The 15,460-nt window shown below is 35.1% G+C and overlaps 1 protein-coding gene across 5 annotated transcripts in view; it reads right to left on the bottom strand.

Annotated features, from left to right (window-relative positions):
* LOC135199352 (lysosomal cholesterol signaling protein-like) overlaps positions 1-15,460 on the bottom strand; it is a 60,719-nt gene that overhangs the window by 11,985 nt on the left and 33,274 nt on the right. For 3 of the 5 annotated variants that reach the window (XM_064227310.1, XM_064227311.1, XM_064227312.1), the window contains exons 2-8: positions 14,856-14,954; positions 4,059-4,258; positions 3,510-3,629; positions 2,304-2,473; positions 1,599-1,705; positions 1,060-1,263; positions 125-246 (exon numbers count right to left, since the gene is read on the bottom strand). In XM_064227310.1, coding sequence (XP_064083380.1) covers positions 125-246; positions 1,060-1,263; positions 1,599-1,705; positions 2,304-2,473; positions 3,510-3,629; positions 4,059-4,258; positions 14,856-14,954 — 1,022 coding nt within the window. Of the gene's footprint in view, positions 1-124; positions 247-1,059; positions 1,264-1,598; positions 1,706-2,303; positions 2,474-3,509; positions 3,630-4,058; positions 4,259-5,535; positions 5,877-13,504; positions 13,605-14,855; positions 14,955-15,460 lie in introns of those variants that run through there. The other 2 variants (XM_064227316.1, XM_064227313.1) reach the window with 2 other exon arrangements.

Genomic DNA, 15,460 nt, shown 5'->3' on the forward strand with positions numbered 1-15,460 from the left:
TTCAAATCACCGCTTCTATGCATGCAAGCAATGCCCTAAAATCACTTCAGAAGATCAACAAATGTGCCTAATTTTTTGCAATAAATTTTCTTACAAATAATACACACAATAAACCAATACTTACGTCTTCGTTGCGATCAGAATTCCTGGCACAACCAATCCAGCACCTTTCAGAGTCTGCACCTTCCCGACCATCCTCAAGCCAAGTAGAAACAGGGCTGACGCAGAAAAGGCTTGCCCCATAACCTAAAAGAAAGCGTGGGAACACCATTAGAAAGGTTGTAAATAGTTAACTTAATTAATAGTTATTTAACAGCAAATTCCTCCCTCTGAGATACATGATTAATATTACTAGAGTATATAGAGGATATCTTTCAGTACTGATCACTGTCGTCATCATGAAATTGCTCAAAATTTTTCAATTATTTTCACATAAAGACTTATTTCACATAATAATTTAATTTGTCATAAGTTGTTTTGCTTTTTTATTGTTCCATAGTTTCATCAGTAACCCTCAATCACACGAACTTTGACAACAAATGGGGCAATGTGAAACAATATCTGTTACAAAGTTCTGCAAGTCAAAGCTGATTTACCAGATCTAAACAATTTATGTTAGATTATTTCCCGATTGTAAATATGAATTGGAGCTTTTAATTTTAAAAAATTGCCCATTTACTGGAATGCTAAATTAAACAAGTATGTATAATGATTTTTTCCACTATTCTAATTTACATTCATGCTACTAGATCCCATGTAACACATATGAATATATTAAACCTATCGATAGTGGAAAAACAAAAGTTAATTACCTACATAATCTCAGAAAGTCATAACAACAACCTAAAAAGCTAAATCTTTCCAGTCATACCAGATCACATAGTTTTCCTTTCAAACAGGAAACATCTACAGTAACGCACAATTTTTCTTGATGTTAAGCACTAGATGCAAACTTGCAACTTGTTAGTGACAGTTACATATTAAGCAACTAAAGATGTTAACATTCACAAAAGAACAGTTAACTTCTCATAAGAAAACATACTTCATTTCAAAACTTACTTTCAAAATGCCACCCAGGATGTTTGGAAGATTATGTTCAAAGATGAAGTTTCCTATGATTCCCAGAGCTGTCATAAGAACAATGGGATTTAACAGCACATCTCTCAGGATGTAGAGGACCATTCGGCACCCCAATTCTTTGCCCCCAGCTGATTGGCTAAAGCCCTCGCTGGCATCGTCTCCACTTTTGTGACGCTTTCCAATCTAGATAGAGGAAATGAAAAATGGCATACTGTAATTAAGAGCTCAGTATAATTCTGAAAGAAAAACATTCTTAATCAAATATATAGAAGACAGTTTTAACAAAGTATGTTGAGCCAAAACCACACAATGGTAGGGCTACCCACATGCACATATAATACTCTACTTTTAGAAGTGGGTAAAAATTGGAAAATGTTCAAGTCACAGATGAGTAATTCTAACACCATGTCCACTTTTAACCAAAGACCCTTACATTATCTCGAAATCACACTCATTCAATTGACTATCACACAGATACTTTCAGAAGAAAGCGAGAACTTTGTGAACCAACTGGTTACCTCCATAAATATAAATCCTATAGGGTTGAGGAAGACGAGAGATATGGGTGCCACTAGGTAGAGGTATGAGGCAAATTCTGGGTGGGTTTTACCATACAACGCAGCAACTGTTAGGAGTAAAACATTCTCATTAAATAGTCAGTTTTTTATCTCGCAATTATTTATAATAATAATATATGTCACCAATATCCTTGACTAGAATGGTATCATAAACAGTGGTAAAAACTAGTACATATGTTTCTTTCACTTGATTTATCACAGATGTCAGAACGCAATATTTAGTCAATGTCCCCACATGAATGCAGACTTGTATTTCAGATTCTTTCGATATATTTACTAAAAGATAAATATCTTTTGATATAGTATTTACTAAAAAAATAAATAACATGCACCTGGGATGACCCAGAAGATATTCTAAATTGTAGCACACATACAAACTACAAAAACTTGAAACTAAACTTGACTGAAAAGTAGATCTGTTAAAAAAAAAGTTTGAATCACCAATATTTTAATCAATTTGTATTTTTCATAACTAACAAAACTTCGGTCTTCACATTAGGATAAGCTCCCAGCGCCAGCTGGAAATCCGGTAAAATCTGCGCTTTTAAAAATGCACTGCTATCAACAATATATACCGGGCAGTAGATAACAGTTTTCATCAAGAAAACTATCAAAATCAAAACTTGAAATATAGAGTACACTTACTTATGGGATATCCAAGGGCAAAATCATTGCTCTGAGTGCAGAATATGGCAAAGAGGCCAGCCTTTCCAAAGTCAACTGGTCTGTAGACAAGTAGTGTGACCAGCACAACCAAAACGAAGACTATTGACTTGGATATGCATATTGACAGAAGGAAGAGCCAGTTTACTGAGCTGAAAGAGAAAAACAGGTGTGGTAAGTACAAAAACAATGATAGAGTGAAAAGTTTCATTACATACAAATCTTGCAAGCCAAAATCTTCTCACCATTGCGAGGACAAGTCAATATTGACACAAGACTGATAAAATATATCAAAAGAACCTGAAATACAAGACTGCACTCATCAAGAGTCAGCACAAACTTCACTGTTGTGAATCTAAAGGAGGCAGCTATATAGAGGAATGCTGAAAGAAAAAAAAAATAAGACAGTCTCTGTGAGGTGCACTATGTTGAAGACCATGCATTAGCAACCAATTAAGATTAAATCTTAGTTGTTCAAAAGAGGCCGAGATCTCAAAGGCAGAGATAATCACGTTATTTCAGTGACTGAGATAGTGTTGACAGTAATGTGGAGGTGACAGCAGTCTGTCAGAGTAGTAGATATACGACCCAGATGAAAATTATTAGGAAAGCTTGGAAATTCATGCTTGGGACCCATGCGGTCATTCAGAGTTAAAATGGAAATTGACAGTAAAATGTGTGAAAGGTGTAATAGGAAGAAAACCTCAAAGCAGTTGCACTACGAATCAATTGTTAGGAGAGGGTGGACAGTAAGATGGAAGAAAGAGAATATGAAAGGCGATACGGTATAGAAGGAACGAAAGGAGTTGCAGCTAGGGGCCAAAGGCACGCTGCAAAGAGCCTTAAGTAATGCCTACAGTGCTCCACATGAAGTGCACTGATGGCACTACCCTCCTACTGGGAGGGCAAGGATGAAGACCTAAGGGAGATTCATTTAGAAAATGCAACCATGGAATACAGAGAGAGAGAGAGAGAGAGAGAGAGAGAGAGAGAGAGAGAGAGAGAGAGAGAGAGAGAGAGAGAGAGAGAGAGAGAGAGAGGCATATTTAACCATACCTCACTTACATGACAACATATTGAAGAAAATGAAGAATAATGAGGGATAACATACATTTTCTCATTTGCATTTACTCCGTTTTCACTGAATCATAAAAAAATAAAACTTACAAAATGCCACATTCGACCTACCTGAAATCTAGTTTTGCCATTGACAAGAAAATTAAAGATGGCAGAGAAAATGTCCCAACAAAGGTACTCAAACCCTTGGACTCTGTCTGAGATATAAGGTTGCATCGTCCTGCAAGATACCTGCAAAACAGAGACAGGTTACAGATGGGAGTACAACAAACACTTTTTCATATTGCATCATTACTAAACAAAATAATTATGTATATACAATAAAATTTGTAACGTTTGGTTGCAAATGTGATGAATTCAACAGCTGCCAATGAAAGTATATTTACATAACAAGACAGCCCACATATCTTCATGTGATATTAAATAAAAGAGGGTAACTATCTTTGTTTCTTTCTCTGTACGTACACAGTACGTAAGATATTCTGCTCATGCGTCATGCAGATCAGAGTGCCTTGAGGTTTATGTATTCTAAAATCAATCTAAAATTTTTGCAAGATGAGTTAACATTTTGATTCAGAAATGTTTTAAAGGCTGGTAACACAAGGCTCAACTATTCTCAAATAACAGGAAGACGACACATCACTGCGAACCTCCACTCACCCACAGAATATGATGACAAAGCACTCGATCACAGCTGGGTAGAGATTAGAGAAGGCTATGTCGCCAGGATCCGAGTTGTCGCCAGCCAGGAACGAGCCGTTGACAGCAGCTGCCGCCGGCTCCATACCACCTCCACCCCCACCCCCACCGCTGTCCGAGTGGTTTGCCGGCATCTTCAAGAAGTCAAGTTGCCCATAAGCCTGGAAAAAAAAGAAAACAAAAAGATATACAATTCTTCCCTGGTAACGTCACACACAATTAGCAGTGCCTGAGCTGCTGTGAGTACAGTGCTCAACTATGCGTGTTTCCCTTACTGCGTTTGTCTCTACTCCTACCAAATCACTCGAGCAAAAGCAAGAACTTATTTGTAAACTTCCATGGCGGGGGATTTTTCTTGTTGAGCAAAATAGAAGAACATATAATAAATTTTACTGATTCTAAAGAAGACTTATTCATTGGATTACAATGGTGGCCCCCCACACTCTCCTCCCCCCCCAACCTGGCTGTAATCTACCACAGCTGACTGACTATCAGGTACATAATTCATCCAAAATTCCAAAAGAGGCCCAATGGTTTTCCAGGCAGCGGGTGTCGATGACTACGGTTGAAACGATCGAGACGAAATAGTTAGCGCTGTAACTTGTGAAAAAGAATGAAAAAGTTGAATAGGTGAGAAATCTGGAGGAATCAGAAATGGCGAAAAGTTAGCACAGGTCAAAGGATGAATCACATTTGCAAAAGTTCTTTTCTTTTCATTTGTCCAGCACTCTCTGGGTCGTCCCATCCATTATTCTGCTGAAACTAATGGATTATACGACCCAGAAAGTGCTGGACAAATTTAAATAAAAGAACTTTTGAAAATGAAGAGCCTATAAATATCATAGATGCATGGCAGCATGTATATGTATATGTGTGTATATATATATATATATATATATATATATATATATATATATATATATATATATATATATATATATATATATATCCTATCTATATAATTATATCTATATATATATATCTATATATATATATATATATATATATATATATATAATATATATAGATATATATATAGTAATATATATAATATTTATTATATATATATATATATATATATAGATATATACATACATATATCATATATATATATATATATAATATATATATATATATAGGATTATACATACATATATAAATATATACATCTATATGTATATATATCAATATATATATATATCATATATATATATAATATATATATAATATATATATATATATATATTAGGAAATGATTCTGGCCTTTCCAACCGAAAGGTGGAGTTTCCACCAACTAGTCAGCGCTGAGGGATGTCGAAATCAGAGAGAGAGAGAGAGAGAGAGAGAGAGAGAGAGAGAGAGAGAGAGAGAGAGAAGAGAGAGAGGCAATTACTTGAGATACAGTAGTGCCATGAAAGCTTAGTAATAAACGACTTACCAGAAACGAGATTATCCACAACCACAACCTCGTCTTCCTCAGCTTTTCAACTGCTTTCCTCACTTTCATTCTTTATTAAATTCACTGTCCTCTTAAGGAGTATCTGTCACACGCATAGCTTCACTAAATCACAAAGTAACTTCTGTGCGAAGGTTTCCATTAAAAAAAATGTGCAGAATTTCACAACAAAATGCACGCGACAGAGGAGAGAAGTTTCAATCACATTCCCTATTCCAGCTGTTCCAGGAAGTCTGGAAGACGAACAAGCAGCCCAAAATGCACAACCATAAACCTGACTGCAACCACGGGCCATTGCAACGTCTTTTCCACGGCCACCCAGGGCCACAAAAGGGCCACCAACCAACACCAAACCGTAGCAAAAATATTTTAAAAAATGTATAAACCCTCAAGGTAAGATTCTCTCTCTCTCTCTCCCCAGAGTCCCACGTTGCCAGATAGCTACTTTGCCGCCATATTTTGGCGGACTATCTTCGATTTTGGCTTTTATTTGCATAATTACGAAGTATTTTCTTGATATTTGGTTGTATAAAATATATAAAAGAATATATAAGACCCATATTTGAATATCAGTTGCCAATGGAGAAAGTAATTATGGAAAAATAAATAAATGAAATCCTGAGCTATAAGGAGTAACTGCGTCCAGTCACACTGACTGGAAACTGGAAAGTATATATATACGAATGCAGTTCGAGGCGATGTTTATATGAACCTCTTACATAACACAACCCCCCTCACATTCATTACTTTACATTACCAACATTTCTACATTTCGAGATGGAAATTGAGTATGAAAAAGCTGCACTTTCACTGCAATAGATGTGCAAGTCACGTCATAACTTTCTCCCTCGCCACGTACACACACACACACACCCTCGTGTATACACTGCCTAAGGTGCACACAAAGAAACAGCTACACTACACACACACAAAAACCCGTTTCACTAATGCTCGCGCACGGGAGCGCATTTCTCTCTCTATGCGTCTATGTGTGTAGTTTCTGAGGTTTAATTCTGTGGCCGCGTCTCTCATTCATTCATGTGGATAATAAATGTATAATAATGTATATTATGTGATGTATCTCTCACAAAACGAAGGAGAATAAATGTATATTGTCTCCCACAAAACGAAGGAGAATAAATGTATATTGTCTCATACAAAACGATGGATAATAAATGTATATTAATGTATATTAATCTCACACAACACGAAGATTATCGTGTGTTATTTTAATATAATATAATGACTAACAATATACATTTTAATAATGTATTGACTGCGTATACGTATGAATGCGTATATATGTCTAAATACAGACGCCATAATATCATCTACTCTGCAATATGAAGTAACGACATTTAAATACTTAATATATTGCCATATTTACTCTGCAATATCAAATAACATTTAAATAATAAATATATTGCCATATCTGGTCTGCAATATGAAGTAACGACACTTAAATACTAAATAAAAGTTCTAGAATTACACTTACAAACTTATAAATCACGCAGTTAGTACTGATATCCTTTATATGACTGTGACACTTGGCTGTTAGAACTATACGCCGTAACTACTCAAGGAGAGAGAGAGAGAGAGCTACATGTACTTTGCATCCTCCTTTACAGCTCCCCCCCCCCCCCCAAACCCCCCCACGCAAAGCTTCTGGGTCAAGTCTCGTGCGAATCTGAACTACTACGCCATATTATTAGGTTGGGGGGTGGGGGGGGGGGGGGTAGGGGGGGTGGGGGGGGGGTAGGGGGGGTATGGAACCACTTTATTGGAATCCGGGTGAAGAGAAAACCGGTAGCTTACGTAACTGGGCCAACTTAAAAAGAAGAAGAAGAAGCATTCTAGAAGACAAAGTGCATCTGTCTTCTTCATTTTTGTATAAATAAAGTTTAATACTAACTTCTCTGGGCGTATTCAATTCAGAGAGAGAGAGAGAGAGAGAGAGAGAGAGAGAGAGAGAGAGAGAGAGAGAGAGAGAGAGAGAGAGAGCTCTCAATTTTTGACGAATAACTGCGATTGTTTTAAAGAACTTCTCTGAGTGCATTCAGTTCCTCGCGTTTATCTACTGTCCTTTCATGGCCTTGAGAGAGAGAGAGAGAGAGAGAGAGAGAGAGAGAGAGAGAGAGAGAGAGAGAGAGAGAGAGAGAGAGAGAGAGCACTTTCAAGTTAACGAATAACTGCGAATTTTTTTATTAAGAATTAATGAACCAATCAGCATTGAGGTAGGCCTAGTACTAGAAAGCCATCTTCAATTATAATTAATAATTATTAATAGTTTCCGAAGCAATTAATAGGATTAACTGGAGAATTATATCTTCGTAGCTATGCACGAGAATTAAATAAACACCTATATATATATCTCGATATAGGGACGATGAATTAATAAAATATCGCTCGAAATGACAAATATATAGATCTGTAAATTCTCGAGATTGAATGCGTATTTTTATGTATAACTCCATTAATGGATTATCTTGAGCCAAAAAAATATACGTAGCATATGTATATACGTACGTATATACACCAAATACTGTATATATTCACACATGTATATATATGTATAAGCACACACGTGAATACTTTCACATAAAGGCTTTATATATATAAAATTAAAAAGGTGATTGCAACGCCATTCAACAGTGCCGCAATTAGACCTACATTCACGTTGCAAGTGCAAACAAGGAGACATTGCAGGGGAATGTCTCTCAGTCCTTTTTGTTTGTCCGAGTGAGAAGTCGGCAATTATGTCAACTCGTTACCCCCAGCCATTAACCCAGCCGTTATTCACGAAACTTTAATTTCCATTATGTTCCTCCCACGTTCCGTAGCGTGCCCATGGCTGCGCATCCAGACTAGACCGAGTGGAGTCAAGAACAAGAGTTTTGAATTGATTCTCATTCAAATAATATTCAAACTGAAAATGGCATTCCCGAACACATATCCCTTCCTACGACTGTGATTAACGTCACGCCATATTCAGGGGGTCAAATTACGCACCTAATATCATTCTATATTATAAAGAAATAAAATTATCTTCTTCTGTCGACGAGCAATGCAACTCTTAGACCGACAGAGACAGCCATCACCGAGCGAGAAACTTACTATAATTTTGAAAAACTCATTCCACGAGTTATTTTAACACTATAATCGTACATTAAAATGATTTAGAATTGCTCGTGTCATTAAATGAAATGCCATTTAATCAACACCAGCACTTCAAAGTGTGTAATTACTGGTATGAAGGTATTCGAGTTCCTAATGATTCTAACCCCATTACATATACATATTTACCAGCCATACTTGTAAATTTACTTGCTACAGCGTATAGAACGGTTTCATTTTTTTCGTTTGATTAGTTTATGCAAACTGGCGTTGCAATGAGCTTTAAAAATATATAGTAATTTTGTTTATGAATCATAACCATACATACATTTTTAACATATAGTACCAGGCAATACAACCATAAAAATATGAGTGTAAACAATAATTTAAAAAAAAATAAAAAAAAGGATAAAAGCTAATTTTGTAAGGGCTCTATAGCCTTCTCAATACAATTGACAATGATGACTTGTTCTACAAACAACATTTTCTTCTCCTAAATAAGTCTGACTAACCCAGGCATAACAATGCAACACTTGTGCTGAGGACTAGAACATCATTTGAACATCACAACTTGCATTTCTCTTGATCAAAATCTGCCCCAGCAGCATTAAAGTTCAATGAAAGATTACCAGTGCAAAATGAAAGTGCAAAGGGCACTCAATAAAACAATACAATTTGTGATACAATCAGGAAAAGCTGAACTGCACAATTGCTGAATTGTTCTCAAGGGGTAGTAAAGATGAATTGGGAATCTGAGTAGTACTATGAAAATCATCATGTTCCAAACTTTCATGAATCAGTTAAACATATATATATATATATATATATATATATATATATATATATATATATATATATATATATATATACCACAGAGTGGGGTAAGTGCACACTGAAGTAAGTTATATTTTTTAATCGTCAAAAACAGGTTTACATTTTTTTTTCTTTTATCACAGTTTGAATATGAGACAGAGTTCCTGATTCAACTAGCAAGTGTTTCCCAACTATCTCAATTAATTGACCGCCACGGCTTAGTACAGGGAGAACGGAGCACTGAAAGAAATTTTGGACGAAACGATAAGTTGGAATGCTAAGCGTTAGTTACCTAACAATAAATTTTGCTAGCATGCTCTATTTATGCTCGTTAATTATGTATATACTAAGGTAGATTATGGTATAATTATAAGTTACTAGGTCTAAGTATTAATTAGTGAGTCATGAATGAAGGGCGGGGTGGTTGCGCAACTTTTCATGGGGTAAACGCGCACCTGCTGCTTTCATCACTAATCACCTATAAATTTCTATCTAAATGAATTGGTTCGTACCTTATAACCTACATATTCAATATTTCGAGCATAACAAAACAGAAAAAATCAAATTCAATGCAACTTAAATCTCATGTTTTTACAGATGGTGCGACATTACTTAGACATAGCAACTTACAATTATAGCCTAATCTACCTTAGTATCTACATAATTAACGAGCATAAATAGAGCATGCTAGCAAAATTTATTGTTAGGTAACTAACCCTTAGCATTCCAACTAACTGCTATTGTTCAGTGTTTGTCTAATCCCTCCTTTATTAAAAACAAAGTTTACTTCAAGGCTTCAGAAATGCCTGGCATGGTCATGCATTGAGAAATACATTATCCGCTAGTATGGTATTCGTCATCATCAGTCATGCATATTTCTTGGTTAAAGTCCTTATTATGTGTATATATATATATATATATATATATATATATATATATATATATATATATATATATATATATATATATATATATCAAAGAATTTTAGTAAACTGCTGACATTCACCCGAGATTAGCCATAAATATTTTGCTGATAGTGGTACAGTTATGAGGAAGCTATAATGAAGTAGAAAAAAACATCTCGGCCCATTGTTAATATCTGCAGAACATGACCTAGCATCGACACAAGGAATATTAAAGCAAGAGGCCTTGCAAATATGCAATACAAACAATGCTACTGCATTGGATGGAAAGCTGACTGTATTAATGTGGGCAACATCATACTTAGGGTACCAAGAAAGGAAGTATGGAGAAGACCATGTTTGGAAAGTGGCTCTGTAGCTGCTTCAAGACAGGCATAGAAATGACTGTCTTACTTTACTATACAGCAAATACAACAGGTTGTGTTCCAGTAGTAGCTGCTCAGGATAGCAACACATGGAGTAATGGATTGTTGGCACCTTAAATCGTAGCTAATACTTATGCAGGGGAGAAGGACTATGTTGTATGGGGAAATGGGGCATGGAGATGGTAAAATAACTGTGGAAAGTCATCTTGATAGTATATACTGCATTCTGATGGGATTTCTGGGGCCTGTTTGAGTGTGTCATAGTACATAAATTAGCAAGAAACAGATGGATTGTTGGGAAATAATATACCATTAGTTAACCGGCCAAATAACTCAAAGTGAAGCCTGCGTCAAGTCATCATCATCATGAAAACACTCTTGTGTGACATATATTACACTAATGAAAAAGAGATAAAGAAATTAAAGCCAAAACTCTATACGACCATAATTACTAGAGGAGATAAAAAATAAATGAATGCATCCAAGAACTCATACAGAAGTAAATTCCTGATATGCAGTAAGACCTAAATGCTGCTACATGAAGCAAAGTAGAATAAGCACTTCAGCAAATATACATTTTTTTTTTGTGGAGAATTTTTTTTAATCACAAATCAGCAGCCCCCAAACAACTGAATTCCTCAATACTGCATTAGTGTTCAAAAGTGAAAACTGAATTCCTCAATGCTGTATTAGTATTCAGAAGTTTTCACTAAGCAAAAATAGTCCTCAGTTATATTTAAATATACTGTAAGCTAATGTAAAAAAAGTAGCTAAAATCATATATCCTAATTTTTGGGGAGGGAAAACTTATAAAAGGATAATGAAAAGCCACTTTTATAAACACAAAAGAATGTGTGTCATGTTTTGTTCCAAGAAAAAAATATGTTTCAATGATTGTCCCACAAGAAAAGTCAACTGGAGTTTCTTCTGACTGAAACTATGACCACAGTTTCTAAATGAAAAGATGTGACGCTTACAAAAGTACAATAACCTAACTAGGGGGAGCACCTGTTCTGGCCCCCCAAACCTAACCTGGTCCTACATCTATGGTTTCCCCAACTGAGATGGTTTCTCATAGAACTACGATCAAAGTTCATCCCATGACAATTGACTGCTGATTCAACTGGACTGCACTGTCTTATTCACTATATACTGTATACATATATGTTAAAAAAAATCTTAAATATGCCATTAGATCATGATCAGGTGACAAACAATATAAAATTGACAAAATAAAATTCTCAGTCTATGACTTGATTGGGCTGGAAAAAAATATATCACCAAACAGTCTATCACACTCAAAGGGCCTCTATGATGCTACCGCAAGCAGTGTAGACCACCTTTTTGCAATCAAAACTGCAGGTGCTTGTCACTTTCACAACTGTATGGAATTTTCCTGTAACTCTCTAAAAAATTGGACTTCACAAAAATGCAAACCTTTCGCTAAATGAAAAATTGATGTAGTGGGCAAGGCTAACGACTGTACCATTCTTTGATGTATGTTTAATGGCCAAGATTTTGCATTTAGTAAACTAACTTAAGGTTAGGCAGTTAGGCTAAACCTGTTACAGTCCAGCGGTGACAGTTCTCGCGAGAAAGCCACATAAGGGTTTGTGGATATATATCTGTAAGTTCACTGCCTAACAAAAACTTTTGCAGAAATATTTGAATATGCAGAGTAGAGAGACAGAACCACACCGAGAGTGAACTTCTATCACCAGAAATACACATCTCTAACACCTCAATGAAATGCCCAAGAATCGAACTCATGGCCACCGAGGTGGAACGCCAACACCATACCGACCATGCCACTGAGGCGCTCCTAGCACGTGTCAATTTTTCAATTGGCAAAATTTTTGCATTTCTGACGTAAAGCTTCACTTACGCAATGCCGAATTTGGTAGATGTAGGTAATAACTCCGCATCGGGTAGTTCTTTGGAAATTAGAGTTTCCTACAGTATTTGGGTTGCTTGTTGACGCCCTAACCTCTGGTGGCCGTCGTTTTCATGAGAACATCCCCTGCGGAGTTATTGACTAGAACTACCCCGAATTTGAGAAGATGCCCCGATGGCACCAAAATTCCAAAACGCCCCGACCCAAGCGAACGTACCGCTCGTGGAATCTCCTTCAAAATGGAAATCCTAACCTAACCTTATGTAGGAATCATGACCTAGCCTAGCTATACCTATCTACTATAGTATGGGGGTCAGAGAATTAAAAACCTTGTTGGAGGGGGGGGGAAGAAGGGGGAAAGGGTTAGTTTAGGTTAAGGATAAGTTAGAGATAAGACGTCAAGGATACCTATACTACCTAATCCTATCTGTCAAATTGGGGTGTCCATAAAGTCCCAGTACCATTCCCATAAATAAATAATTGTAATGGTACTGGGACTTTATGGACACACTATTCTAAGCTACTACTATAGGAGAGCCGTAGGATATACTCGATTCCTGCAAGGGTTGTAGGATAATAAGACTTAATCCTATCCTATGGGAGGCTAATTTAACGTCGATTCCTCAAGGATAAACGTCCTACGAAGATTAAGAAGGACATTAAGGATGACATTATAGCTCATTATACTAAACCATTATGAGACCATCACCGTCAGTCCGTCATCCTCATTTCGGGGAGAAATATTCGTTCGTAAACGTGTTTAGGCGTATTTTATCGCACTGAATATTATCTATAGACATTTTAGTATATTATTTCAGGCACAAACAGCGAAATATACGTACGACAGCGGCAGAATACGGGAAACCCGAGTGTCACAATCCACAGGTCAGAACATTTTGCCTCTTACTCTCGTAACACTTAGTAATAAGTAGTACGTCGGGGGCTCGTTTTTTAAACATAGATATCAAACGAAAAACAGTTTTTGTGGGTTTACTATCTCATTAATCTCACATTATTCATATTTTTTTTAAATACATATAAATTTAAATGAATCAATATGAGTTATATAATATTATAAAATAATTTTTAAGCAGGTTTTTACGTTATTTATGGTATGAATGTCAAAATGAGACGAAGGAATTTCCTGGATGGCGGGATTCTCGTGTGTTTAGATGTCATGAACGCGCTCTTGGTTTATTGATACAGAAAACGAAGTGTTTATGGGTGACTATTCTGGTTTTTATTAATAAAGTTAATATTTTTTTAACCCACTAATATTTTGTGATAATATTGATTACTACTGCTGCTAAATTAATAATAATAATAATAATAATAATAATAATAATAATAATAATAATAATAATTAATAAAATAATAATAATAAAATAATAATAATCATAATAATAATTAATAATAATAAATAATAATAAATATAATAAGTAATAAATAATAATACTAATAATAATAGATTCTACATAAGGCATCGATAGGCAAAAACATTCTGTCAGCTCTGATTCATGTTTTTGTTTCTTTTGGCCTCCATGTTTAAAATTGGTCTTATTTTCTGTTAATAAGACGAATAAACTGGTTGACAGTAAAGATATAAAGTGTAAATTTATTGTGATTTAACATTTACAGTGGACTAAACTGTAAATTTATCGTGGAATAATATTTACAGGGAAGTAAACTGTAAATTTATTGTGGAATAATATTTACAGGGAACTTAACTGTGATATTATCGTGGAATAATATTTACAGGGAACTAAACTAAATTTATCGTGGAATAATATTTACAGGGAACGAAACTGTAAATTTATTGTGGTTTAACATTTACAGGGAACTAAACTGTAAATTTCGTTGTGGAAAAATGTTTACAGACATTAAAAAATACCTATAGACACAAACCAATTACCAAACGAATATATATATATATATATATATATATATATATAGATATATATATATATATATATATATATATTTCTTCTTCTTTTTTCTTTCTTTCTTTTTTTTTTTTTTTTTTTTTTTTTTTTTTTTTTTGCTTTCAGGTTCAGGCAGACACAAGTGTTTGAAACACTCGTACATCTATTCACAGGTGTCAAGGAGATTCCTAACGGAAGGCTTTACATATTGCTAGCGGTTATAATCAGTTAATGAAGGCCATATTGATTGATCGGTTATGTTCAAACTTACTGCTGGCGTAGGCAAAGCTATGTCTGTCTCGAGGTTGGCGACGGGAGACATCTTGAACCGGCAGGGTAGGGGCAGGTCGAAGATGCCATAATGGAACACCTGTGGGGAGAGAAAATGGAATGTTAGAGGATGTAAATAATGCAATATAACATTTTACAAAATGATGAAGGCGAAGGAATAGATATTTTAAATGATATTGTACTGCGAGAGGTTTAATCTGTTATGGCTACCTATTGTAGGACTAGGCCTATGTTACAGTTCTGGTACGCAATCAGTGAAGACAAAGAAGAAGAGTGTATCATAGATATATATTATATATAATATAATATATATATATATAATATATATATATCTATATATATAAGATATATAATATTAAATATATATATTAATATACATATATATATATATTACCATCTCTTCTCTTTTGTAGTCTGGTGTAAATCTATTCACCGGTTACAGTCAAGAACCTATAGTCGACCTATACTAGTAATGATTTAAAAAAAATAGTCATATTATTATCACAACGAATTTGCGACGTTAATAAAATAAATAACTCTAACATGCTGACTGTTATTGGTCGTTTGTTTATTTATTTTGTGCCT

Source organism: Macrobrachium nipponense, chromosome 25, assembly GCF_015104395.2.
Source record: "Macrobrachium nipponense isolate FS-2020 chromosome 25, ASM1510439v2, whole genome shotgun sequence".
Classification (NCBI taxonomy): domain Eukaryota; kingdom Metazoa; phylum Arthropoda; class Malacostraca; order Decapoda; family Palaemonidae; genus Macrobrachium; species Macrobrachium nipponense.